The following is a 27997-nucleotide window of genomic DNA, read 5'->3' as shown; positions in this document are numbered from 1 at the left end:
GAGGGGCATTGGGCCTCTCCGCTAGCGAGCTTTGGGGGTTGCGGCGGGTCAGCGACAGGCGCGCATTCGGCCAGCGCCTGTGCAGCTTTGCTTGGGAAGACTCGAACTGGCGCCGGTGAGTATCTGCGCGACCCGGCCGCGCTGCGCAGCGTCGCCGAGGCCTGAAGGTCTTCCCGACGTGTGGCTGTGCTGGACCCCGAACCTGGTTGCGTCTTTCGAGCCTCGTTGGGACTCTTCAGCACCCCAAACGGGCTGCTAGATGGCCTGCCGAGGAGGATGTGTCCGTGGTGGCGTGGTGCTTTAACGGCCCATAATAATCCTTAGTAAGAGACAACCAAGAGGTGGTAGGGTTGTGAAGTCACCAGGGACAGGGCCAGCTCTTGATCCCCACGAGAGGAGACAGCCTTTTATTCCACGAGTATTGTGGTGGACTCACCACGACCCGCCTGCCACCTCTTATTGTACGGCCTGCTAACTGAGAATGATTTTTACCATTTTAAAAAGGCTGAAAAGAAATCAAAAGAAGATTTTTGTGGCACGTGAAAGTTATAAGAAATTCACATTTCGGTGTCCATAAAGTTTTGCTAGAACACAGCCACGCTCATTTGGCTTATATATTGCCTGTGACCGCTTTCTCCGCCACAGCAGAGCTGAGCTGCTGTCCCCAAAGCCGAAAACATTGACTGTCTGCACTTCACAGAAGTTCGCCGACCCCTCACCTAGCAGATTGAATCTCCAGTGGGAGGCAAGGGCCAGAGCATACAAGAAATACAAGTGTGCGTTCAGTTCAAAATAGCACAGTCTATGTAATAAAATCAGTTGTATCTTTAAGGGAAGGGGAAAAAAAAAAAACCTAAAAGAAAAAACTTTACAGGAGGGTCTATGTAAAGGGAAGCTTGAAAGTTTCTGCTGGGGGTTAGTGAAAGATAAAAGCGATTCCAAGGGAGAGGGGCCTGGGCTGAGTATTCGGAAATTCTGTTTACTAAAAGGGAGCAAAGTTTAAACAATAGTAGGAAAAGACTTCCCTGTTGTGTGGGAGAAGATAATCAAAATATCTGCTGAACAAAACAACTAAGTGAGAAGTCCTGAAACATGTCACCGGTTTCAAAATATCCGACTGTTCTTTAGATGCCCTGAGAGGTACATTTCGTTATGTGTATTTGAGAGTTGCTCTCTTCCTTATAACCTGCTGATTTCTGCACATACCGCTTCTGACCGTTTTGCAGTTTAGAGGCCAAAATGTACCTCGGTTAGTAGTGGAATACACGGAATAAGCACATACAAAGTAGTGAAAAAAGGATTCAGCATCCTATCTTACTTAGGGTGAAAAAGGTATCAGAGGAAATTAAAATACTCATTTTGGGTTTGCTCTGGGCTATTTTAGTTTCTCCCCCCCCCCGCCCCCCATGTAAATGACTCTGCTGTTGAGGAAAACTTTGTGCTGAGAAAATAAAATACATAAATAGCTCACGAAATTGGAGGTGGTATAATAGTCCAGGGAATCAGATGCCCCAGATCAAATAGGGGTTGTCTCTCCAGGGACAGCCCGTGATTTAGTTTGTAGTTGATCAAGCCGGTTTTCGCCTCATGGGGTCTGCTACTCCATATATTTGGAGTGGGGCAAGTCTTGATTGCTGGCTTTTAAGTGTGATTTTAAAATAGTTCTCAAAGTGGGCAGCAGGCAGTGTAATAACACAAAGTGTGGAGGCGGACGGTTCCAGCCCTGCACTTGGAGTTCACCTGGGTGCTGCCCTGTGCATCCAGTGCGGTTTTAGAAATAAATGACTTCTGGTATTGCTGGGCCCACCCTCACCCCAGCACCTGTCTTGCTTTGGCTTCTCGAAGTTCCCCACCCCTCTCAGCACATGGTCACGTGATCGGTGCTACTAAATTGTAGCCAACATTTACCCAAACAGTCTTGGGCAGTCTGAGACTGCTGACTACCATCGAATTAAGGACTCCTGTTTTGATAAAAACTTGCATTTGACTGTGGGAATTCCCTCCTGAGCCCAAGCAATTTTACAGGTACGTTCTTGACTCTCACTCCTTATTTCTGAATTGCTCGTTGCCACCCAAATAATCCCCTCAAGCGTCTCTCCAGTGCCACAGCCACACTTGTTCTTTGCATGCTGTGTAATTGATCCAATATCCTCATGTGTATGCACAGCTGTGGCATGAAGCAGGGGGACCAGGAGCCCTTGCCACTCAGTGTTCACAGCCATTAATAATACATCAATAAAAATGACATCTATTATGCATGAGAGCCTCACAATTAAGCCAGCACATATGGGCATCCTTTCTTTGCTCTTGGTAATAAAGTGCTTTTTAGCAACTTGGAAAGAAGAAAGAAAATAAGTCGCTTGGACACAGATCAGGGATGGGAATTGGGAGGGCTGCTGGGGGTCTCCAGCTCCGTGGCCACTCACCCCAGTGGCCCAGATTAGCTCCCTGATCACCCCACCAGACCAGTCCAGAATAAAGAGCAGCATTAGTTCAGGCAACCCTCAGGAAGCACTATTGTGAGATTCCCTGCAGCTGCGCCTCCTTTTCACGTAAAGAGGTGAAAACACTCCATTAGAATATCCATAGGACTGCTTTACTGAACCTTAGGGGGCCTTGTGTGAAACTGCCCTCCACCCACTAGACGAGGGGTCAACAAACAATGGCCTGTGGCTAAAACCTGGCCCTAGGCTTGAACATTTGCAGTCAGTTTTCTGATTAGGAACGCTAACTTTGAAATCCAGCAAGAGAGATGTTATCCCAGTAAGAAAGGAATTCCATTCTTCTCGTTAGTAGATGCGTATTACAACAACAAAACTGTACTCCATTATTACGTTTTGACTTCTGTCAAAAAAAACCGTTACGCAAACTTGTTTTCTCTCTTGTTGTAGAAGTACCTACGTAATAACTTTGAGTTTCCCTCTTGCCTCCCAAAGGCTCAAATATTTGCTACCTGGCCCTTTTCTGAAAAAGTGTGTCTACCCTGGCCCTGGACTTTGATTTTTGAGTGAGGAAATAGTACCCTTAAAGGGAATTCACTTTCTTTTGCCTCTGGCCAGCAGTGACGTTTCCCCCCAGCTCTGTGGGTTCCCTGCCACTGGGGAAATAAACGGGTCATCTCCAGGTGATTGAATCTTAAAACTGAGTTTCAGAGTTATGAACCTCTGTCGTGTGTGGTCTCTGAGACTCTGGCCTATAAGCCTGGAGCACACGCCAGCTGTTGTGAGTGTGACAGAGAAGCTGCTACGAGTTGAAGCTCTTCTCCTGAATGTGGATAATCCAGGGTGGGGTTCCCCAGAGGTCATGGTCATCCTTCCCCCTCAGCTGGCTCTCCTAATTTAGGACTCTTATGTCTTTAGATACCCAAGTGATACACGTTCAATTTTTTTTTTTTTAATTTTTAGGAAATTTTACGAAGACGTGATTTTCAAAGCTAATTATGAAAACGTTTGTCGTGGGAATCAGTGGGTGAGTAATTTTGCTACAAACAGCCGGTGGACGTACTCAGGATGTCCAAAGGGTGTTTTCCTGTAGACGTGGTGGGGAAGGAGAAGTCAGGATTCCTGAATCCTGAAGAAAGGAACAGGCCACTGGCTGTTTTATAAATGGCAGCAGGAGATGAGAGAGTCTCTTACAAACAGAGAAACAGGACCCTCAGTAATCAAAATCTGCCTGTTTTACCATTTCTTTTCTGGAGTTAACATCAGATGCTTTTTTATCCTATGTCCTTATTGCCCTGGCATAATTATTAGCTGTGTGCCCCTCTCCCTCTCAAAAGTGTCCTAAATTATATGGTCGCCCAGTCTCTCTGGTACCAGAGGTGTGCATGCAAATAAGACAGCAAGGGACATTATTTGTTTTGCTACTGTTTTATGTTCATCTTTCTTCTGGGTACATTCACATTGTGCATGGTCCAATTAATGAAATACTTGAGACTATTAAAATTAGAAGTTTGTGATTTGGGGGAGATCACTGTGTTACTGTATTACATTACTGTGGTAAGTAATCAGAAGTCAAAGGGGATGAATCCAGTGGCAGAACTCTGCCTTGCCTGGCTCCCATCTAACCAGAACCAGAGTTCCGGTTTTTCTCTGCATGGCTTCTCTTGTCCATGCCTTCCCTTCTGCGCTCACTGCCATCATCCTAATTCAGACCCTCTTTCCCAAATTCCAGTCCCTCCCCCCCTTAACCTTTTCTCCATACCTCTCTGCCAGTTGAATCGTCTTGCAAAAAAGTTTTAATTATTCTCTCGCTTAGTGAACAATAGTCAGTGGTTATCAGTCACCCAGAATGTAATCTGAGTATCCTGGTGCATGAAGACCATTCCATACGTAATAAAAGAAATGCATTAGCTTCAGGGACAGGTAGGCTGTAGGAGAGGTTTGATCCGGGAGCTCTGTGGTATCCCCAAAGACTTGTTTCTTTCCGTCTCTTTGTGTCTTCCTCCACTTGGATTCGTCCTAGACTTGGCTCCATGTTTTGGTCACAAGGACCAGTAGGTCCTGAGACTTTGTTCTTCTTAGCCTGCCTTTCTCCCTGTAAGTCACGGTTTTCCCTTTGACGGCACTAGCTCTACCCCTTGCACACAGTCACTGTGGCCAAAGGGATGGACCTGCCTTGATGAGCTGAGGCCAGCGGGACCCTGCCCTGGAGTTGAGAGCGGGGTCAGTCCACACCAGGCCTCGGAAGCAGGGGTGCACCTGGGGAGGCAGCTGCCCAGTCTACTCTAGCATCGAGTCCAACTTGCATTCTACGTATTCCCTTCTTCTCAATATCTGCCTCAGGCTTTCTTGCCACGTGCACTGGGTGCTGCCCACACCTCCCTAAGAAAGCCTCCTCTTTACTCTCTCTTCCTCAGCAAGTGCCAACATTTCATTTTAGTGCTGCTTCCGCGAAGCACCTGCCAGACTCGGCTGCAGCGACCTCTGCTCCTACCTTTCTTCCTTCCTCTAGACTCAGTGTTGGATCTTTCTTGTATACTTACCACTTGCTACCCTATGAAATAATCATTACGTTAAGACGTCCAGGAATAGTGGGGATTCCAAAGGGTTCAAGAGTCAGTCAAGATCCTGGAAATGTAATGCATGTGTGATGATATTCACTTTTCCGGGGAAGGGGTATATAATCTTTATCAGATTTTCATGTTAAAAAATGTGATGTTAAAAAATATAACTCCAACTGACTAATTTCACTTAGCATAATACCCTCCAGTTCCATCCATGTAGTTACAAATGGCAAGATTTCATTCTTTTTGATTGCCGAGTAATACTCCATTGTATATATATACTACATCTTCTTTATCCATTCATCCATAGACAACTACGTGGGTAGAACTGAAGGGTATTATGCTAAGTGATATTAGTCAGAGAAAGACAAATATCGTATGACTTTACTCATATGAGGACTTTAAGAGACAAAACAGATGAACATAAGGGAAGGGAAACAAAAATAATATAAAAACAGGGAGGGGGACAAAACAGAAGAGACTCATAAATGTGGAGAACAAACTGAGGGTTACTGGAGGGGTTGTGGGAGGGGGAATGGGCTAAATGGGTAAGGGGCACTAAGGAATCTACTCCTGAAGTCATTGTTGCAGTATATGCTAATTTGGATGTAAATTTTAAAAAATAAAATTAAAAAAATATATATAACTCCATGGGCCTTGGAGTTAGACTTTGTATGCTATTACTTGCTAGCTGTTATCTTGGGTAAGCTTTATGAGTATACGGTTTTTCAATCCTTAGGTTCCTCAACTTTAAAATGGAAATATTGGGGCGCCTGGGTGGCTCAGTCAGTTAAGCGTCCGACTTCAGCTCAGGTCACGATCTCGCGGTCCGTGAGTTCGAGCCCCGTGTCGGGCTCTGGGCTGATGGCTCAGAGCCTGGAGCCTGCTTCCGATTCTGTGTCTCCCTCTCTCTCTGCCCCTCCCCCGTTCATGCTCTGTCTCTCTCTGTCTCAAAAATAAATAAAACGTTAAAAAAAAAATTAAAACGGAAATATTAATATATACCTGCTACAGAATGGATTTCCTCTTGTTTAAGTACCTACAGATAGCCTTTTTAACTCCTCCTTAGGGCTCTGTCATATTCCAAATATACTTAACCCTCTTGTCTCTTGGCTATGTAACAAAAAAACAAATGGACCAGGACTTGTGCGTTTATTTGGGTGTTATGAACAAAGATGGAAGTGGCTCCGAGTAGGTAGTCGTTTTCCTTCCCCATATCGTAGGATAAAGCATGCACCTGTCGGGACACTCTTGCCCTGAGGTTGGAATGCACGTGAGGTGGTTGTGAGCTTGGCGCCTAGTGGTTCTGAGCATGCTGAAAGGGAAGAGTTAGTCTTAAGCTGTCACCCGAGCAGGATTCCAAGTGTAGATCTTAGACTTGAGCTTGTTCAATTCCGACTTGTTAAATTCTTGTTAAATTCCCTTTCCCATCTGTCTCACCTGGACTGCCTTCTACCTGGTCTCTCTCCTCCAAGTCTACAAAACCGGAGTACCTGTTCTTCATTGTCTCCAGCTAACTCAATGAGAAGGGATCTAATTACTGTCGGTTTGACTGTATCATCTGAAAGGGATAAGTCTAGAATACGACACATTTTCTAACCAGGTTGCTTATACTATAATAAAGTTATCCCTGTTTACTCTCTATTTTAAACCAAAGTTCAGAATCTGGACTATATAAACTCAACATGGATTTTGGCCTTTTTTGTTAAAAGGGAAAAAAAAAATTGTACCAGTATTTTCTGAAGGCAAAAAGTAACACCCCACCCCACTTTCCCGTCTTTTCAAGAAGATCACCCATATCCTACCCAATTATGTATTCTAAGGTTAATTGGAAAAACTTGAATCCTATTTCTTGTACTTTGTAGGTATGTTATATAGGTGATATTGAATAAATCCAATAAACAATTTTGGTGAATTAATGTTAGTTTCTTTTCTAGATTTTAAATATATTGTACTCTTTCAACTGGGATTAAGCACAGGTTCTCGCAAATAAATGTGCAGTTAAGAGTTTTTCGTACCATCAGGGCACCTGGGTGGCTCAGTTGGTGAAGCGTCCTACTTTGGCTCAGGTCATGATCTCATGGCTCATGAGTTCAGTCCCGCTGACGGCACAGAGCCTGCTTTGGATCCTCTGTCCCCCCCTCTCTCTCTGCCCCTTCCTCACTTGAGCGTGCACACACACACACACTCTCTCTCTCTCAAAAACAAATGAACATTTAAACAACAAAAGAGAGTCTTTGTAGTGTGGACATTTGGTCGTATGATGAAGCCTTGACTTAATATAATATTTTGTTGTTTGTTTTCCGAGAAACCAAGTGGTTTTATTGTAGCATGGGAACAGGACCTGTGAACAGAAAGAGCTGCCTCAAGTAACGTTACGTTTTGTTTGTTGTTGTTTTCTGTTGTTTTGTTTTTAGAAGAGACAGAATACCAGGAGGGGAGGGGGGAGAGGGAGAGAGCCTTAAGCAGGCTTTACACTCAGCGCGGAGCCCGTGCAGGACTCAATCTCACGACTCTAGGATCATGACCTGAGCCCTTATCCAGAGTCAGACACTCAACCAACTGAGCCACCCAGGCGCCCCTAGAGGAATGGTTTTAAATGCACAAAGTAAAACATAGGAATACAGAGGAAAAACCAGTTATATTGAAATACAGTTATAAAAATATTTTCAAAACAAATTGTAGCATTGTGATATATACATTTCTTTACTAACTTATTAGATAACAGTATCCAGCGGTAGGTCTGAAAACTGCCATAAATTTGAAATAATGATGACTGTCGATGATGCTTCAAGATATCTGCCCCAACTGTACCATAATATGAAAATATCTATGATTTCTATTGGTGACAAAGTCACAGGTACTGTGAAGACTACTGATGTTTGTTACTTATATTCATAATTAAAGGGGAAGCTAAAGTTCTGTTAGAATATAGTGAGAATAAAGATGTAATCTCTTTCCCATTCAAGTTCACAGTCTATGAGTCTGTCCACAGACCCTCAGAAACGTCAGCCCCAGGTTGAGAAAAGCTCTGACCAAATGACTAGAGAAGCGCTGTGTGTGGCATTAGATGCTGGAAGAGTAGACACACGGAGCAGTTAGTCAGGGTCCCCATTCTCCTTGATGTCACAGTCCAGCCTTGATGACTGCATGTGATATGCTTCCATGGGTTCTCCCACCCCTCCCCAAAGCGGAGAGAGGTTAAGGAGAAAGGAGGCAGCACAGCAGAGCTGTGGTTGTGTGCTAAGTGCTTGTAATAAGCCCATCCTCCATTTTTCTCTACGATACATGGAAACAAAATCACAATGACCCGCCTGCAATTTTTTTTTTTAATTTTTTTTTCAACGTTTTTTATTTATTTTTGGGACAGAGAGAGACAGAGCATGTACGGGGGAGGGGCAGAGAGAGAGGGAGACACAGAATCGGAAACAGGCTCCAGGCTCCGAGCCATCAGCCCAGAGCCCGACGCGGGGCTCGAACTCACGGACCGCGAGATCGTGACCTGGCTGAAGTCGGACGCTTAACCGACTGCGCCACCCAGGCGCCCCAGACCCACCTGCAATTTTATACACTTGAACCAAAAGTGCTGCTCATATTCTATGGTTTTGCATATGAACCCTGTGAATGTTTCAGTACACACAGAACATTCTTTTGCTTCCCACATAGTAGCTATATTTTTAAGCCTTAGTATTACCCAGTTCACTTGCCCAGTATTTAGTTTCCTTTCTCCTCCATCCTTTCCAGTATATTTCTTATCATTTATTATGGTAGATCTACTTAGGGCTATGGTTTTGCCAACATATCTATGAAAGAAATAATTTCTCATTTATGTTTATTTATTTTTGAGAGAGAGAGAGAGACAGACAGAGTGTGAGCAGGGGAAGGGCAGAGAGAGAGGGAGACACAGCATCCAAAGCAGGCTCCAGGCTCTGAGCTGTCAGCACAAAGCCCGATGTGGGGCTTGAACTCATAGACCGTGAGATCATGTCCTCAGCTGAAGTCCGATGCCCAACCAACTGAGTCACCCAGGTGCCCCAATAATTTCTTTTAGACATTGCATGTTGTTTTATTTTACCTTATTTATTTTTTAAATTATTTATTAAGTAATCTCTACACCCAGTGTGGGTCTCGAACTCATGACCCCAGGGTCAAGAGTCACATGCTCTTACGACTGAGCCAGCCAGGCATCCCATACGTATTGTTTTAAATATCCTTTTTTTTTTAAGATCACTTTAAGATGGTTTATATTAAATGCATCTTCCTTCTTGGTATTTTTGATTTTTTTTTCTTTTCCTTTTTTTTTTTTGTTCAGTGTGACAAATGGCGGGAAGACAACACTGGCTAAGAATTTGCAGAAACACCTCCCAAACTGCAGTATCGTATCTCAGGATGATTTCTTTAAGGTATCTAAAACTTCTCAGGTAATTCATTTAACACAACAAAATCCTAGTAGCCGGTTGATTAAATTACGTCCAGAAAGCCTTTGCTGAACGATACAGCTTTTGTAGTGAAGGCAGGTTCCATGCAGTAATGTCACTGATCCACTAGATGGCATTACTTATTGTTGCGGCTCTGATTTTATTTATCCTCCTCATGCAAAGCGTTTACTAAAAGTTTATCACCTCTTCATTCTATAATTGTATTATTTCTGCACTGCACAGTTTTGATGGGTGCTTCGTTATTTTTTCAGCCAGAGTCTGAGATAGAGACAGACGCAAATGGATTTCTGCAGTATGACGGTAAGTAGATGAGTTTGTGAAACATGCACAAATGTTCATTTTCTGTTTCAAACCTCTGTCTGTGAAGACAGTCTCGAAACGTGCTCAAGCACACTGTTATACTCTACACATGCTTTTGTAAAGGTTTCTGATTTATGTCCAACTATTTAAATAAATGAAACCCAGGGCACCTGGGTGGCTCAGCTGGTGAAGTGTCTGACTTCGGCTCAGGTCATGGTCTCGTGGTTCGTGAGTTCAAGCCCCGCATCAGGCTCTGTGCTGACAGCTCAGAGCCTGGAGCCTGCTTCGGATTCTGTGTCTCCCTCTCTCTCTCTGCCCCTCCCCGACTCATGCTCTATCTCTGTCTCTCAAAAATAAATAAACATTAAAAAAATTTTTTTGAATAATAAATAAATGAAACCCTTTTTCCCCAGTTTTATATTTAAAACTGAAAACATTGGAACAATAGATTTTTTTTTTTCTAAAGCTAGAACAAGGTATGTTTGCTGGTACTATATTCATCCCTGCCGGGGGGGCACACATAGCTCTACTCTCACCCCCTCCCTGCAGTCTTGCCTGGAACAAAGTCCAGGCTCATCCTGTGGGCTTCCCTCCCAGTGACCAAGGTGCACCAGACAGCTGGTTTCTTCTTTCCACTGCTCATAAAGGTTAGTGAATATTTTTTAGATGGATTCACCTCGCTCCCTTGCCCAATCTAATACTGTTTTGAAGCCAAAGGATTATAAAGTCAGAAAATATTTATTTTCCTCTAGAGAATGTCATGCTAATAAACTATATTTAATGGTCTTATCAACTTTGATAACTAACAAGATGATCACTGAGTGTTTATGCAAGCTGGCAGCAGAAACAACTCTCTTAAAGACCCATAAACTGTGTTCTTTATTTTTAACTTTGACGACCTTAGAGGAAAAATGTTGTGTAATCAGTTCTTACAGACACATGATAGTTTTAAGAGAAGCAAAATCCTTGACTCGCTGCCTGTTCTTGTGTCTTGAACTGTAGCCAGGTAGCCAGGATATTTTTTTTCATTTCCTCCCCCCCCCCCCCCCCCCCCGCACCGAAGGTTTGTAAGGAAGATTATTAAAAAGTAAGAGTTAAACAAGGAAAAACCATTTTCAACAACGGACAAAGAATTATTTCTAATGCGAATGAGTTCTTATAAACTGATAAGAAAAACACTAATATTCTAATTGAAAAATGTCCAAGGATATAAATAAGCTTTTTACAAAAGCAAAAGGTTATTCGATTAATAAATATACAATAAAAAGTCAACCTCAGAAGTAGCCAAAGAGTTGTAAATGATTTTTTTCCCACTTATGTTGCAAGCAGATTTTTTTTCAGTGTTTATTTTAAGAGAGAAGAGCCCGTGTCCACACACGTGCACATGAGCAGGACAGGGGCAGAGAGGAAGGGGGAGAGAGAATCCCAAGCAGGCTCCACGCTCTCAACATGGAGCCCATCGTGGGGCTCAATATCACAAACCCCGAGATCATGACCCGAGCCAAAACCAAGAGTCAGATCCTTAACTGACTGAGCCACCCAGGTGCCCCAGAGTGAACAGATTTGTAAAGAAATAATTATCTAATGATGGCACAGGCTTCATAAAACAAAAACTCATAAATGGAAATATCAACTGACATAAGCTTTCTGGAAGGGAGACTGAACGCATGTCCCAAAGCCCTTAATATATTCATGCCGTGTGTCAAGTGTCCCACTTCCAGGAGTCTATCTTAAGGAAAATCTGAAATTTTTAGGCAAGTACACAAATTTAAAGTAAATCAAGGTAATGTTGAAATCTTTATGATAACCACCAAAAGGCTAATTTAAAGACACAAAGCTATCAAGTTTATAAATAGATAGAATCATTAAAATGTAGTTGATACAGGGGCGCCTGGGTGGCTCAGTCAGTTAAGCGTCGGACTTCAGCTCAGGTCACGATCTCGCGGTCCGCGAGTTCGAGCGCCGCGTCGGGCTCTGGGCTGATGGCTCGGAGCCTGGAGCCTGCTTCCGATTCTGTGTCTCCCTCTCTCTCTGCCCCTCCCCCGTTCATGCTCTGTCTCTCTCTGTCTCAAAAATAAATAAATGTTAAAAAAAAAAAAATTAAAAAAAAATAAAATGTAGTTGATACATACAAAATAAGTCAGAAGAGGTAAAAAACAGAGAACTTAAAAGAAGTCAAAAGATATGGAAAAGTAGAAAATGAGAGTAAGATGATAGATTTAAGCCAAATATATTGGTAGCTACATTAAATTAATTGAACTAAAATACAACAAAGATTGTCAAGCTGGATTGAAAGAAAAATAAAAAAAGCTCCTTACAAGAGATATATTTAAATATTAAGACAAAGAAAAGTAGACAAGGCTAGAAAAAGATAATGCCATGTGAATAATAATGCCTACTGAAAGAAATCTGGTATAACTACTAATATCAGACAAAGTAAACACAAAGAGTGTCACTAGAGATACTGTTACTAATATCTTACTAAAAACAAAGAGATAAATAAGTTAATTCAACAGGAAGATAAACAATCCAAAATTTGTATGCACCTCATAACATAACTTCAAAATATGTTAAGCAAAAACTGACAAAACTAAATGGGGAAATACATAAATCTATAATTATTGTGAGATTTTAAAAATTTTTTTTTAAAGTTTATTTAATTTTGAGAGAGAGAGAGTGTGTGTGTGTGAGTGGGGGAGGGGCAGAGAGAGAAAGGGAGATACAGAATCTGAAGCAGGCTCCAGGCTCTGGGCTGTCAGCACAGAGCCGGGTGCAAGGCTTGAACCCACCAACCGTGAGATCATGACCTGAGCCAATGTCAGACACTTAACCAACTGAGCCACCCATGCACCCCAATTGTGGGAGATTTTTAATACAACTTCTTCAGTAACTAGTGGGAAAAGCAGACAAAAATTATAAGGGTATAATGGATTTGAAGCACACAATTAACAAACTTAACTGAACTAGTATATATGGAGCACGTAGCCAATCACAGCAAAATACACATTTTGATTTTCTTAAGAATACAGGGCACATTAATTAAAATAGAGAGCGTATGCAAGGGCATGGAGCAATTCCTAGTACATTTCAGTAACTTGAAGTAACATAGAGGTATCTTCTAATCACAGAGAACTGAATTAGAAATCAGTAACAAAAGAGTAAGCAGAAAACTCCCAAGCGTTTAGAAATTAATCAGTATCCTTTCATTCTGGAAAAATTTAAGCATATGCAAAAGTTGGCAGAAAAGTATAATGAACTCTCACGGATTCAACTTCTAAATGATGCACTCTTGACCAATTTATATTTCATCTGTACCCTTACCTTCTCCTTCTATATTTTTTGAAGTAAATTCCAGACGTCATCACATTTCATCTGAAGCAAAGCACTTCTGTGTATCCCGTGGGCCAAAGAATAAATCGCAGTGAAAATCAGAAGATCCTTTTAACTGAACAGTAATGAAAATATATTAAAACTAATGGTATTTCTGGTTGCAGCTAAGTTGGATTGGCCCCATTCCTTGCTCTTCCTCCCCCTTATAATTGAAAATCCTCGATGGAACATGACAAACAAAGGAAGACTCGAAGATGAAAAGAAGGGAGCCAAACGCCTAGGGCCTTCAGGACTTGAGGAAGGGCATGACTGTGATTCTGTGGGTTTTCTTTTTACCTGTCATATATCCAGGAAGGGGTACTGGAAGGGTGTGAAACATGGAATCATCAATAGGTGCAGACAAAAAAAGCTCCAAGAAACCTGTTCCCTCTAGTCAAAGGACCAGGAAAAGGATGGCCTACTCAAATCGAGTATCATTTTGATAATATCCACCCTATTGTAGCTAAACACAGAGGGAAAAACTGTCGTCCCCTCACGGTGTCAGCAGGGACTAGTGAGCAAGACTTCTGGACCCATCCGGCACCAACAAGGCAAGGACCCCACCGGGGTCCTATCACTGGAGCCAGAGAGCTGGATTCCCACAGCCACCCACAGCAGAGACAGGATGACGCGGTGGGAGGTAGTGGTGGAGGTGGTGAGACTCCACTGTCCCCACCCGAGGAGCGTCAGCTACTGTCAGGAGGATGCAGTTGAGAGCTGAACGTCTGTCCTCACCAAGCGACAATGAAGCTACACCCGCGTCTCCCCTCGTGGCTGCCCCCACTCCATGTTGGTGAGGTTTAGCAGGGGGATGACCACCCATCCCCACCTGAACCTGCATACCACACCTAAACAGGGTAACTACCTACTAAAAAAAAAAAAGATCAAATAGGATCCAGAGCCTCACAACATAATACCCTAACCTTCCAGGACGAGACTGAAATTCATTCGTTACATCAAGAACCAAGCAACTCTCAACTTGAATGACAAAAGAAATCAACAACCACTCCATGATTACACAGATGCTGGAATTATCTAACAAGGATTTTAAAGCAGCATTCATAAAAAGGCTTCAGCTAGCAACTGTGAACATTCTTGAATCAAGTGAGAAATGTGACAGCCTCAGTAAAGAAATAGAAGAGGTAAAAATCAAATAGGAATTTTTAAATTGACAACATACAGTAAACTGAAATTTTAAAACTCACCAAATGGGCTCAAGAGCAGAATAAATATGACAGGGGAAAGAATCTGAATTTAAGGACAGAACAGTAGAAATTACTCTTATCTGAACAACAGAGAGAAAATGGACTGAAAAGAAATTAACAGAAATATGGGACAATAACAAAAGCTCTAACATTCATATCATTGGAGTGTCAGAAGGAAAGGAGAAAGAGTGTGGTGCTAAAGAAGTAGGTAAAACATCATAAATTTGGCATAAGACATAAACCTACAAATTCAAGAATCTGATCCCTAAGCAGATTAGACAAGACGGATCAAGAAGAAAAGAGAAGGCACAAATTACAAATATCAAAAACAACAAAGGTAGTATCACTACAGAGCCTACAGACATTAAAAAGATAAGAGCATATTATGGACGTTCTGTGTAACTAAATTAGAAAACTCTAATGAAATTGACAATTTCCTAGGAAAATGCGAGTTACCAAGGCTAATAACAGAAGAGAAAATCCTAAGAGTCCTATGTCTATTAAATAAATTAATCGATAATTTTAAAACCTTCCACTAAAAAACCTAAGTCCAGATGGCTCAATTCAGTAGTTCCAGAGTAGGGCTCAGAAACTACAATTCTGGTAAATTCCCAAGTGATACCAATGCTGTTGGTCTACGTACTATACTTTGAGAATCAGTGTTATAGAATACTTTTGCAGAATTATAATTGTAAGCTCAAAAAGTATACGCAGTTTAGAGTTTGAAAAGGACATATTCATGTCCCTTTATAAAATTTTTAATGATTTTTCTCTTATTTGCCTATGAGAACCCTTTATATATTAAAGATGTTGTGAAATACATTGCAGGTATTTTCCCCAGCATATCATTTATCTTTCAAACTAATTTATAGATACTTTGTTATCAAAAATATTAAACTTTTATGTAGTCACAGGGGGAACAGGCATTATAAATAAAGCAAGATTAGCCATGAGTTTGATTGTCGAAGCTGGTAATGGGGCCATGGGAATTCATCGTACTCTACTTTTGTATATATTTGAAATTTCACATATTAAAAATGTTTCGGGGTACCAGGGTGGCTCAGTCGGTTGAGCGTCTGACTTTGGCTCAGGTCATGATCTCCAGGTTCATTGGTTCGAGCCCCGCACCGGGCTCTGTACTGACAGCTCAGAGCCTGGAGTCTGCTTCAGATTCTGTGTCTCCCTCTCCCTCTGCCCCTCCCCTGCTTGCACTCGCTCACTCTCTCTCTCTCTCTCTCTCTCTCTCAAAAATAAATATTTAAAAAATTTGTTTTAAATATTTCAAACATATCACTTTGTCAATAATAGAGTTTAAATTTGTCTAAAATATTTATTAGCTACTTTGAAAGGTAAATGAAATAGTATTATTTTATGTATTTATAGAGCCCTAGACATACTCATCATACAAAGCCACATCATAAAACTTTTGTTGTATTCATTTCATGTATTTTTGTACATTTACTTGAAGTTCTTGAAGCGCTCAATATGGAAAAAATGATGTCCACCATTTCCTGCTGGATGGAAAGCCAAGGACAGTCCCTGGCATCAACAGACTCTGGAAGTGCCGAGGAAATTCCCATATTGATCGTCGAAGGCTTCCTTCTCTTTAATTATAAGTAAGCATCCTCAACCTTATACTGACCTTTAGTGAATGGTGGGGGGGTGGGGGAAGGGAAACCTTGCGAACTAAATATGCTGTTATTTTAGGCCCCTCGACACACTATGGAACAGAAGCTACTTTCTGACCATTCCGTATGAAGAATGTAAGAGGAGGAGGAGGTGAGTTTTGGTATCATCTTTGTGGATTGGAATTCCAAACACAAAATATGCATGGGGATGAAAAGTACAGCATAGGGAATAGAGTTGGTCGTATTTAGAACAGCTTGTATGGTGACAGATGGCAGCTAACTCATGGTGACCATGGAGTCACATATAGGCACGTTGAATCCGTGTGTTGCACACCTGAAACTAGTGTGTGTCAACTGTACTTCAACAAAAAATAAAATTTTTTAAGCAAAAACATGTTTTTAATTTTTTAAAAGACAAAATTGTAGGAAAAACAAGGAAAGAACATTATTGAGCAGTGTATATGTCAACAATGCCTCATCTCTTCTACATAAAGAGCAAAACCTTGTTACATAAATGCTCATCCACCTGGACTAATGCAAATTATTTTTCTAACATACATTTATTTATTTATTTATTTAGAGAGGGCGTGAGCAGCGGAAGAGGAGACAGAGAGAGAGAGAGAGAGAGAGAGAGAATCCCAAGCAGGCTCCGAGCTGTCAGTGCAGAATCCCATGTGGGGCTCAGTCCCACAACCATGGGATCATGACCCGAACTGAAATCAAGAGTCGGACGTTTAACTGACTGAGCTACCCAGGCACCCTGCAAATTACTGTTCCAAGAAAAGGCCTTTCGACAAACCATTTGACTTCTCTGTCCTAAATCTTCAAGTGAGCCAGTCCCATGTTGATTATAATTTTAAATTTGTGAACCATTGTTCTGCTATAACCACAAAGGACACCAGTTAGTTGAAAGCTTAATCCAACATATCAGTTCCTCTGTCATTATTTATGTTGATATTTGCCCTTGATTTTTTTATAAAGCACTGAAGCGTAGGCAAATAATTATGAATGGTAGCGAATTACAAAAATAATGTTTTTGGAACCCGGAAAGTAAATCCATTTTATTGTCTTTGTAAGTAGCACTGAATCTAAAATGTATGTATGCTCTTAATCCTGTTTAGATTAAGTCTCAGTGATTTTCCCATTATACTGACCACTGTTAGTTTATCAATTGTGTGTTTCCATCAGTATAAAGTTTCCTGTGTGTTTTGATAGTACGAGAGTCTACGAGCCTCCAGACACCCCAGGGTACTTTGATGGCCACGTGTGGCCCATGTATCTAAAGCACAGACGAGAAATGGAGAAGATCACGTGGGAGATTGGTAAGCGCCTTTTCTCCCTCTACAGAGGGCATTTACTTGTCTTTGCCTTTAAGTCCACAAGAGCAAGGACGTTAGGAGGTTTTTTCCTCGTGGATTACATAATAAAGGATCCTTCTAAGCCACAACACTCGGGGCTCCTCTGCTTCCACAGTAGGCGCTACTGGTTTCTGTTTCTCGGTCTTCAACTCTCGTCAAAGCCTGTCAGCTTCTAGGTGGTCATTCATGAAACTCATATTGAGTGAATGTCTTCTGTGTGTAAGGCAGTGTCCTGCTGATGTCAAGGGAAGTAAGACAAAACCTGCCCCCACTTGTAAGAGCCAACATTCTGTCCAGGAAACAGCCGTTAAAGATCCTGGCTGCACGAGCGTGTCCTCTCTAGCTATGCCAAGTGCTGTGCCACCAAGTTCCAGGGGGACGGCCCAAGGCCCAGCAATCCGGGAAGGCTTCCTTGAAGAAGCCTCTTAAAACACACTCTAAAGGGTTTAAATGGACAAAGGGAGATAGGTCGGTAGACAGAAGATCACTCCAGAGAGTACCCGAAAAGACCAGGGACACAAAGGAGCGAGTAGCACCTGAAAGAAGGTTGGTGTATTTTTGGTAGAGAAAACTGAGAGAGAGGTGATACTGGAGACACAGGGAAGATCTAAACTCTACCAGGCCAGTTAAGGACTTGGGGCATTATCCTGGGAGAAGTGGGAAGCCCTGTACAGAGAGGTTTTAAACAAAGACATGGTAGGGGCACCTGGGTGACTCAGTGTCTTGTTCTTGACTTCAGCTCAGGTCACGATCTCACGGTTTGTGGGTTCAAGCCCCGCATGGGGCTTTGCGCTGACGGCACGGAGCCTGCTTCAGATTCTCTCTCTCCTCTCTCTGCCCCTCCCCTGCTCGTGCACTTGCTCTCTCTCTCAAAATGAGCAAACTGAAAAAACAATTTTAAACAAGGATATAGTTGATATCAAATTCTTGTTTTAGTGCGATTCCCCTGGCTATGTGAGGGTGGATGCAGAGGGTGTGATGTTGGACGCGTGTGCTCAGTAGAACAGGGTGACGAAATAGATACGGAGCGGCACTCTCCCTCTCCATCTCAAATGCCACTTTAACCATGCCCCCTTTGCTGAAATACCTTCAGAGTCTCCAGCTTTCTGATATAAAATCCAAACATACTTCAGGGCCCCTAAAGACTAAGGCACAGACAGCCTTGCTCTAAAATCTCATCCCTACAGTGTTCCGACCTCCCAGCTTCTAGCCCTTCCAAACTGTGCATCCTTTTCTTAACAGACAAGTTTATCTGTTACCTCCAGTTTTCTTTTTTTTTTTAATTATTTTTGTTAATGTTTATCTATCTTTGAGAGAAAGAGACAGTGTGAGCGGGGAGGGACAGAGAGAAAGGGAGGCACAGAATCTGAAGCAGGCTCCAGGCTCTGAGCTGTCAGCACCGAGCCCAAGCTCGAACTCGTGAACTGTGAGATCATGACCTGAGCCAAAGTCGGACGCCTAACCAACTGAGCCACCCAGGCGCCCCTTACCTCCAGTTTTCTGATTAAAGAGTTCTTTCCTTCCTTTAACCTACATAGCTTCTACTTTTTCTTCAAAATTAACTATGCCAGTTTGGGTAAAAATATCTCCTGGGCCTGGAGAATTCTGAGTCAGTACATACGTGGCACAGCCCAGACCCCTGCATGATTCAAGAAGCTTCATAGGCAAGCCTGATGCATACGTAGGTTGGAGAACCACCCCCTTAAATGATTCTTTTGGGGAGACACCTCTGCAGTGCTCCTAAAGTGCCACATGCACAGTACCACGTAACTCTTGCTTTTTCAAAAAATAACTTTCACATCTGCTAGCATGCATTTCTGAAACCAAATTTTTTTTAACTTATTGTTCCTGACTGTAATCTATTTCTCTCTTTAATGACTCTTAATTTCTTTTTACATTATGGCCCTGCATTCTTTGTTTAAACCTATTCGTATTCTTTTTTTTTTTTAAGTTTATTTATTTATTTTGAGAGAGTGACAGTGTGAGTGGGGGAGGGGCAGAAAGAAAGAGAGAGAGACAGAGAGAGAGAGAGAGAGAGAAAGAGAATCCCAAGCAGGCCCCACACACTCAGTGCAGAGCCAGATGCGGGCTCAAACTCATGAAACCATGAGCTCATGACCTGAGCTGAACCCAAGTATCAGACACTTCGTGGACTGAGCCATCCAGGCACCCCAAACCTATTCGTATTCTTAAGAGATGTCAAGTGCCAGAGTAAGAATCCTGTACTAACCGATCCGCCCTCCTTTCTCCTTCCCAGTTTACCTAGATGGAACAAAATCTGAAGAGGACCTCTTTAAAGAAGTGTATGAAGATCTAATACAAGAACTAGCAAAGCAAAAGTGTAAGTATTATGGATGGTGAAGGAACAGCCAGGAAAATAGTTCATTTTATACCCAAGAGTGGCTTACCAGAATGCTAATATAGGAGTGATTATATCATTCATTGCTTTGAATGATAATATTCATTGCTTTGAAGATAATTCAGAATCAGAGACTCTGAATGGGCTTGGGGACTTGATTATTTTGTTTATAAGGTTTTTTTTATTTAAGGGTGAAAATATGTTTATGTTGTGTCGTTTAAATTGTTTAGTAGATGGATGTTATTTCAATGGGACTGAAATTATCCTTTGAGCAGAGTGAAGTTAAAATGCTGGTGATCTCATTTTAATATGTCAAGAATTCCCCATCTCCTTTATTCTTCTAGAAGATTTCCCATGAATTTATTTTCCCAAATACTTCAAAAATAAACACAAGATGTTAAAAAATATTAATTGAATGTTTCCTTAAGGTGTTCGTATAAGATGACACATTTTGCAAGTACCAGAAACTTTTCCTTTATCTAGTTTAAGCACAAAGAAAGTACAGGGGTAGCGGTGGCTTCAGGCTCAGCTGGATCAAGCTGGTTCAAATGTCATCTTCAAGACTCTGCCACAATTCCACGTTCTGTTTGGGTTTATTTTGAAGCCAGACTCTCTCTACTGACAGATACGATGGCTGTGGCAGCACCATACTCCTAGGCTGAACAGCCTCTTAGGCTCAACAGTAGAAAAAGACCATTAATCCTTTCCCAAGATTTCCCATGAGTTGATAAATGTTGAAGCTGGGTTTTGGGTTCCCAGGGGTTTATATGTGATTCTCACTGTTTTAGCATGTGTTTAAAATTCTTTATTTTAAATGGTTTTTTTAAAAACACTTTTAGGGGGAGGGGAAGGAAAAAAAAAAAAAGAGGTTAGAGTGGGAGAGAGCCAAAGCATAAGAGACTCGTAAAAACTGAGAACAAACTGAGGGCTGATGGGGCGTGGGAGTGTGGGGAGGGTGGGTGATGGGTACCGAGGAGGGCACCTTTTGGAATGAGCACTGGGTGTTGTATGGAAACCAATTTGACAATAAATTTCATATATTAAAAAAAAAAACCAATATGAAAGGACAAAAAAAAAAAAAAAAGAAATGAAAAAAAAAAGCACTTTTACATTTTAGCCGAGCTAAAAATTCTCAGGGAAGATTTTGATTGGTCCTGCTTGGGTCACATGCCTTGTGCTAACCCAATCACTTTGGCCAGGGAGATGGCATACTCTGATTGGCTAGGACTGGAACATGCGCACATCTTATAATTGAATGCCTCTCTTAAGGCCTTTTGTTTAGGGGGAGAAATTCCCCAAAGGGAAAGCAGAGCAGGCGGTAGAAACCAGAAGGATGAAAAAGCATGCAGGGAGAACGAAACTCTAGACCTACCTGCTGTTATATTCGAACTGTTTGAACTAACAGGGTTTTCATGGTGAATATATGCAAAATGCTCATTCAAGAGAGGTGGGTATGAGTCACTCCTGCAGTGGAGAATATTACATGCATTTAACTACCCTAGCCCGATGTCATCATCTCTAATAAGAATTAGATTTCCTTTCTTCTCAGTAAATCCCTGTCTTACAAGGGGACTGAGCCCAGCCAGCCAGCCCACTGGTCCTCCACACTCCTGGTTTCAGGCTCAGCCCTTCACAGAGCCAGGAGCCCGTTTGAAGAAATTTCAGTAGCATTTTAAGGTTTCTTCTAGTGGAACTTACAGTCCGTGGCAGATATACCGGACTACCTCTGCCATCTGTTACTTGGATGAAAGGCCGGGAAACTCAGCACTGACATGAATGGCTATAAGGAGGTGTAGGGTGAAGGGGGCGTTCAGCCTTCATAAATCATAGCCCCTGAGCCAGGGCCTCTTTCTGAGGGTTATCAGCTCCCTTTCTGGCCCTAGTGAGATACTTCAGGGTGTTTTAGCTGCTGGACACCTATACCTTTCCATCCTCTTAATAATGGCCAGTGCTCAAGTCCATTTCTGTTTTTTTTTCTTTTTCTTTTTTTTCTTTTTGTAAACGTTTATTCATCTTTGAGAGAAAGAGCATGAGCAGGGGAGAGGCAGAGAGAGAGGGAGACAAAGAATCCGAAACAGGCTCCAGACTCTGAGCTGTCAGCACAGAGCCCGATGCAGGGCTCGAATCCACAAACCGTGACATCATGACCTGAGCTGAAGTCAGACACCCAACCAGCTGAGCCACCCCAGGCGCCCCTCACCTCCATTTTTTAGTGACTCTGTGGCGTTGCCTTGTCGCCCATCTCCTGATAAAGATGAAAGGAGCCTTAAGCAAATAGCTCAGGCAAACCTCACCTAGTTCCACACCACACGCCAGCGTGTGCCATCCGTCCCAAGGCCATCCGTCCCAAGGACAACAGGTATGTTTTGATGGACACTGAAAGCCCACAAGAAAGTACATGTCCACGTGTGTGGCACCCACCTTTTCCCTTGCTTACGTCCTAGAGGTTTGTAAGGAGTATTCAACTTCGCCTTTTAAGGCTATCTCGTTTGTGTCCTAGATATTGGGTAAAGTTAAGTAGGAGAAAAAATAAAGAATGTTAAAAAAGCTATAAAGTCCAAAGTAGATGAGCTTTTCTTACCTCTTAAGATCTATGTTTTGTTTTGTTTTTTTTTCCAGTTGCCTTAGTAAGTTCTGGTATTATTTATAGTACCCCCCCCCCCCTTCCCAGTTCTTAAACCGCGGTGCCCTGGCAGAGCCTCCTGGAGGGATCCTCAGTGTGGCCTGGTTTAACCCACAGTCAGGGGCTGAGCTGGCAGGGAGGCCTTGCCCGTGTTTCTAAGCACTACTCTGCAGGCCTCGCGTAACATCTCCTAAACCTGCTGAATTCAATTTCCACTCTAAGCACATAAAATCATAATTGTGGTAAAGTAATAATAACGAGAGGGAAACAGAGATTGAATTTAATTATTAATGACACAAATGACCCAGGAGAGTAAGAAACATAAAGTTCTAATTTAATCCTTATTTAAATTCAGTGTTTGAGGCAAAATGCAGTCGTTACCCATTCTCACAATGACAAGGCAGGCTAGCCATCGGAACGTTCAGAGTCCTTTTGAGAATGTTTATTTTCATGGCGATGGTTTTCTTTTTGGCACACTTGTTATGTTTTCAAAGGAGCCCGACTCTGCCACGTGTACTGGGTAGGAGCTAGAAAAAGTTGGCGGGAGATCGGCTCCCACATTCAGGAAGGAAAAAGGGGAAAAGTGTGTATTTCCATCTCATTATAAAAGCACATTAATTATTTTTTAAAAGTTTTTATGTAAAAAAAAAAAAATCACTTAAATTCCCACCAATCAGCAGTGTTACCATTTTAATGAGGACACAGTCAATATTTTTGCTGTTCCCATCAGTCTCTTTACGTGGTTACATGGTTACTTGCCATGGTTTTTTCTGTTTTTACATTAGTATTTACTATTTAAGGAGCTTTATAGAGCTTATTATAAAATGAAACTGAGCAAAACTAAACAGCTCTCCCAGTGAAAGGAGTCAAGGCTGAGTTCTGTTTTGCTCATTAAAAGTGAGTTATAGGGGCCCTGGGGTGGCTCAGTCAGGTAAGGGCCCAACTCTTGGTTTCGGCTCAAATCGTGATCTCACAGTTGGTGAGTTCAAGCCCAATGTCGGGCTCTGTGCTGACAGCGTAGAGCCTGCCTGGGATTCTCTCTCTCCCTCTCTCTCTCTCTGCCCCTCCCCTGCTCACTCATTCTCTCTTTCTCTCAAAATAAATAAACTTAAAAAACTTTTTTTTTTAAGTGAATTATAAGGAGGTACCTGGGTGGCTCAGTTACGTGTCTGACTCTTGATTTTGGCTCAGGTCATGACCTCAGGGTTGTGAGACCAAGCTCTGAGTCAGGCTCCGTGCTGGGCATAGAGTCTGCTTAAAATTCTGTCTCTCTCTCTCTCTCTCTCTCTCTCTCTCCCCCCCTTCTCTTTCTCTCCCTCCCCTCTGCCCCCCCGCCCCTCCCCCTGCTCACATGCTCTTTCTCCCTCTCTAAAAAAAAAAAAAAAAAAGTGCATTATAAGACTTGGCTTTGACATCTCAGTGGAGAAGAAAGATGTCCTATGTTACATTTCAAATCTAAGGAATAAGAGATTGCAAAATAAAAATTTAATAAAATGTGTGTATTTTCTTTTTGGTATTTTTATACACTGAATTTAAAATATGTCCAATTAAAGGTAATAGTAGTATAATTATCTAATACAGTAGTCCACATTATCATAGGATTAATGACCCATTTCACAATTGCTGGACATTTAGTGCCATCGTAAGTTTTTCACATTAGCAAATGATGTGCTATAAAAATATCTGCCTATATCACTTGTTTTTTTCTTCTTGAATTATACTAAAATTTTTCAGGGGCACCTGGGTGGCTCAGTCAGTTAAGCGTCCGACTTCAGCTCAGGTCATGTTCTCATGGTTCGGGAGTTCAAGTCCTGTGTCAGGCTCTGTGCTGGCAGCTCAGAGCCTGGAGCCTGCTTCGGATTCTGTGTCTCCCTCTCTCTCTGCCTCTCCCCCGTTCATGCTCTGTCTCTGTCTCTCTTTCAAAAATAAACATTAAAAACAATTAAAATTTTTTGGAAGTAGCACTTGCTTGGTCAAAGACTGTAATCATTTTTATATTTACATACTTCAGAGATGAGTACACCAAAAAATGTGTGTTTTTCCAACACAAACTATGTAGCACAAATACAACAGGTTTATCATTGAGTTTCAAGCCAAAGTCCCAAAGTCAGGCTCACATACGCTTCCTTGGTTTATGAAAAAAGATTAAAGGTACCAATACACTTTTCCCAAATCAAGGATAACATTCCAAAACAATAATTCTAGTACAGCCAGCCACCCTTTGTGATAATCTTCTAATTTTCAAACTATTTCATTCTTTTAAGCCAATGATTATTATACCAATTGCAAATGATATTGGGTATCTGATATCTTCAGATGGGCTTAAATTTAATCAAGGATTAAAAGAATGAGACTTGGCCTCTATTTAGTTCTTTGTGGAAAACCAGCATTTCTGGTCCCAGAATCCCTGTGACGTTAACGTTAAGATTTACTGTTGATAGTGTAAAGATTTAATAAAAATGGAAATTGGAATTCTCTATTCATTTCTCTTCTGCTTGTATTTGTTCCCAAGGTTTGCACGTGACAACGTAAAGATGGAGTGCACTGAACCCTTCGGGGGATGAATTAGGAAACTCGAAGGCCTCTATTCAAGAACCTGCACGAAGATACAATATGTACTTTGGTATGATGACAGCTGTAGTTCGTTCGTTTGTGTTACCACATATGATTTCCGCCACGTGAGGAACAGTAAATAGGGATCCGTGCCACTGGACGGGAATGTACCTTGATGAGTTGTTCTCGCTCCAAGGAGTGCAGAGATACAGCATTAGCTCACTAACGAGTCAGTTCCTCTAGACCAATGATCATCAAACTTTTCCAAATAGGACCAAGTACGAAATAAGGTTTACATCACAATCCAGTAGAGATGTAATCCATTATGTTTGTGTGTGTCTCTGTGTGTGTAGGTATATATGTGTGCAATGTGTGTATAGAGATACACACACATCCAAGGATCACAAAGGATTTACCCAAAGCATGCTGATATTTTTCTATTTTTAATTTTTTTATAATCTTCATTACCATCCAGTACCGATGCCTATTTCCTGCAAATGAAGGCTTTACCAGGAGTAGCAGTCACATTGAGCGCATCAACAATTTGCTGCAATGTCTTTTTTGTGTGGGTTCTGTCGCTGTGGCTGCTTTTCCTGTTCCTTGCATATGTGTAAAACCACTGGGTCGCTGTGTCTCTTGTGTTGCTACTTTGTTACAAATGGTATATTTTCTGTTTTATTTTGGGTTTTGTCAAACCAGTGGTTTGAAGTCCCAGAAATCAGTTACAGCTACTTAGATGATAAGTAGTACCTTTGATTGAAAGGAAGAGACAGGAGATCTGAATTCTATAATGTTTTGAGGTCTCTTTAAATACTGGAATTTAAATCATGTATTATACTGATCAACCTCTTGTTTTTTTAACAGATTGCTCACAATCCTCTCAGTCTTTACAAATAGAAATGTATGTTACACTAACTTTAACTGTAACTCATTTGATCAGCTCTCACTATTTCTATATTTCTAACTAGCTTGTCCTCAGTGGCAATTAGGGAAGGGGTTTTTTTGGTCACACGTACTACACAAAACAACAAAAAAGAACAAAAAAAACAAACCCTGGCAGTTCTTCCACCTAATAGCTATATGACTTGGATCACACTATTCAAAGTCTTCATTTCCTCTTTGTAAAAGGGGAATATCAACAGTACTTAGCATGGGTGTAGCGTAGAATAAGGGTCATGTTCAAAATCCTTCCCACGGCCCCCAGGGCATTCCCTGAACTAGCTTCAGTGTGCCTGCCTCTCTATTCTCATTGCCCATCGTTCAGTCCATTGCTGTTCGGTGCTGAGACCTCCTGCCCTCAAACTTACCAGGGCCCTTCCTGCCTCATGGCGGGCAGCCAGGCTGTTCCCGACACTCGGAGCAAGTGCCACAGCCTTTCCCTCCAACCAACCTGTCCCTCCACAGAGGCAGACATCCTGCTTCATGGAGGACTTCTCTCATCCTTCCCTCCACAGACGCTCTCAAAGCCGCCCTACCTGGCCGTCGCAGCACTCATCCCAATTGTAACTGTCCTGCCCCCTACACAGCCGCTCATTTAGTGGCTATCTCCCCAGCTACATGGAAGCTCCATGAAGGCAGGTCTGACCTCTGTGACTTAGTTACAGACACGCCCCTGCTCACCAGCACAGTGTCTGGCTCATGGTGAACACACAAAAAATAGCGGGTACTTTTTATAACTTCCTATTACATCAGGAATGGATTCACATGCAACCAATATCTTATTCGAGGACTAGTAACTTACACTCATTGGGATTTATTTTATTTATTTATTTATTTATTTTTACAAAAGAAGGAAGTTTAAGGCAGGCAGTCTAGGGTTTGCACATTGAGTTGTCAGATTTAGGGGGAAAAAAACAACAAAATTAGAGGACGCACAGGTAAATTTGAATTTCAGGTAAACTGTAGCTCTTTATCAATAACTTTAGTATAAATAAATCCCTGGGTGTCATATTTTATATGGGTGTCATATTTTATATGGCACCTCGCTTTTGCAGCGACTCAAAAATGTCAGGAGAAAAAAAGCCAGGGTTTTCCACCCTGGACTTGTGGACCTATCACCAGGAGGTCACAGGGAAGCATTGGAAACTCCCAAGATAGTGTCAGTAACCAAGAAGGACGATGGTGTCGGGAGGCACACACAGGTGGCCACGTGCCTTCTAGAGTCACCCAACAGTGTCCCCTGTAGACTTCGTATGTCCCTGGAGCCGGAACTGGCTCATGTGGCCACTTCTCACTGCAAAGGGAGGCTAGATAGAGGGTGTCATGTCACATTTGAACCAATTATGATTCATTGTCTGGGAATGCTGCCACGGGAACAAAATCAAGCCTCCTTCAGCAAGGAAGGAGGAGGGAACAGGTGAGAAATCGAAAGTGCCTGCCACAATCTTTTTTTTCTTTATCTTTTTCTTTTTAATGTTTCTTATTTTTGAGAAAGCATGAGCAGGGGAGGGGCAGAGAGGGGGAGAGAGAGAGAGGGGATCCAAAGCAGGCTCTGTGCTGACAGTAGCCAGCCTGACACGGGGCTCGAACTCACAAACTGCAAGATCATGACCTGAGCCAGAGTCAGACGCCCAACCCACCGATGGCTGTAATTCCAAATTCCTGTTATCAAAACAATAGGAATTTTTTTCTAGAATAAAAATGTAGACACAATTTTTCAAACATCATTTCCGAGAATTTGTGAAATACCCACTTCACCCCTTCCCCCAGCACAGAGGGATGTCCCTGCTGATTGAAAATTATTACACACTGAAAATCAATGGGGACTTTTCTCCCCATTTCAGCTTGGGGAAGTAGGTCAGAGAGAGGCTTTATCTTAAAGGGGAAAAGAAAAACCTTAACAGACATTAAAAATGGAAATATGCAGGGTGCCTGGGTGGCTCAGTCGGTTAAGCGTCCGACTTCGGTTCAAGTCATGATCTCACGGTTTGTGAGTTCAAGCCTCGTGTCAGGCTCTCCGCTTTCAGCATGGAGCCTGCTTCAGATCCTCTGTCCCCTCTCTCTCTACCCGTCCCCTGCCTGCTCTTGCTCTCTCTCAAAAATAAATAAACGTTAAAAAAATTAAAAATGGAAGTATTCAAAGCACTTTGAGAGGAGATAAATGTCTTTTTGCTTACTACTCTCAGTGAGGAATAAATCAGGACTTGGAAATGAAGGCT

General features: G+C 42.1%; 1 protein-coding gene, 1 long non-coding RNA gene and 1 other non-coding gene across 4 annotated transcripts; 2 read left to right on the top strand and 1 right to left on the bottom strand.

Moving 5' to 3' along the window:
- The first annotated feature begins 1 nt into the window (after position 1).
- NMRK1 (nicotinamide riboside kinase 1) lies at positions 2-27993 on the top strand. Of its 2 annotated transcripts, none has more exons than XM_019463582.2 (9): positions 2-115; positions 3405-3468; positions 9318-9408; positions 9696-9744; positions 15787-15934; positions 16026-16097; positions 17135-17268; positions 19562-19645; positions 24799-27993. In XM_019463582.2, the coding sequence occupies exons 2-9, from the start codon at positions 3440-3442 to the stop codon at positions 24816-24818; spliced, it is 627 nt and encodes a 208-aa protein (XP_019319127.1). In that variant the 5' UTR covers positions 2-115; positions 3405-3439; the 3' UTR covers positions 24819-27993. The 2 variants fall into 2 exon arrangements, with proteins under 2 accessions (XP_019319127.1, XP_019319128.1); XM_019463583.2 differs by having other exon boundaries at positions 17162-17268; positions 24799-26030.
- Positions 6144-13164, bottom strand: LOC109275379 (uncharacterized). The gene is made up of 3 exons (XR_002084101.2): positions 13066-13164; positions 6446-6503; positions 6144-6320 (listed from the first exon to the last, which is right to left on the bottom strand). It is a non-coding gene; the product is annotated as an uncharacterized LOC109275379 (long non-coding RNA).
- On the top strand, positions 22736-22849 carry LOC128778738 (small nucleolar RNA SNORA12). Its single transcript, XR_008424464.1, has one exon. It is a non-coding gene; the product is annotated as a small nucleolar RNA SNORA12 (small nucleolar RNA).
- Positions 27994-27997: the final 4 nt, after the last annotated feature.

The sequence above is a fragment of the Panthera pardus genome, unplaced genomic scaffold, assembly GCF_024362965.1.
Source record: "Panthera pardus isolate Hobbes unplaced genomic scaffold, ASM2436296v1 HiC_scaffold_20, whole genome shotgun sequence".
NCBI classification, from domain to species: Eukaryota; Metazoa; Chordata; class Mammalia; order Carnivora; family Felidae; genus Panthera; species Panthera pardus.
This window is presented reverse-complemented; position numbering and strand designations above follow the sequence as displayed.

Coding starts and splice junctions, on each gene's coding strand:
- NMRK1 (XM_019463582.2), top strand. CDS start 3,440: ATGAAAACGTTTGTCGTGGGAATCAGTGG. Junction 16,098..17,134: donor GAATGTAAGAGGAGGAGGAG/GTGAGTTTTGGT, acceptor TGTTTCCATCAG/TATAAAGTTTCCTGTGTGTT. Junction 19,646..24,798: donor AGAACTAGCAAAGCAAAAGT/GTAAGTATTATG, acceptor TTTGTTCCCAAG/GTTTGCACGTGACAACGTAA.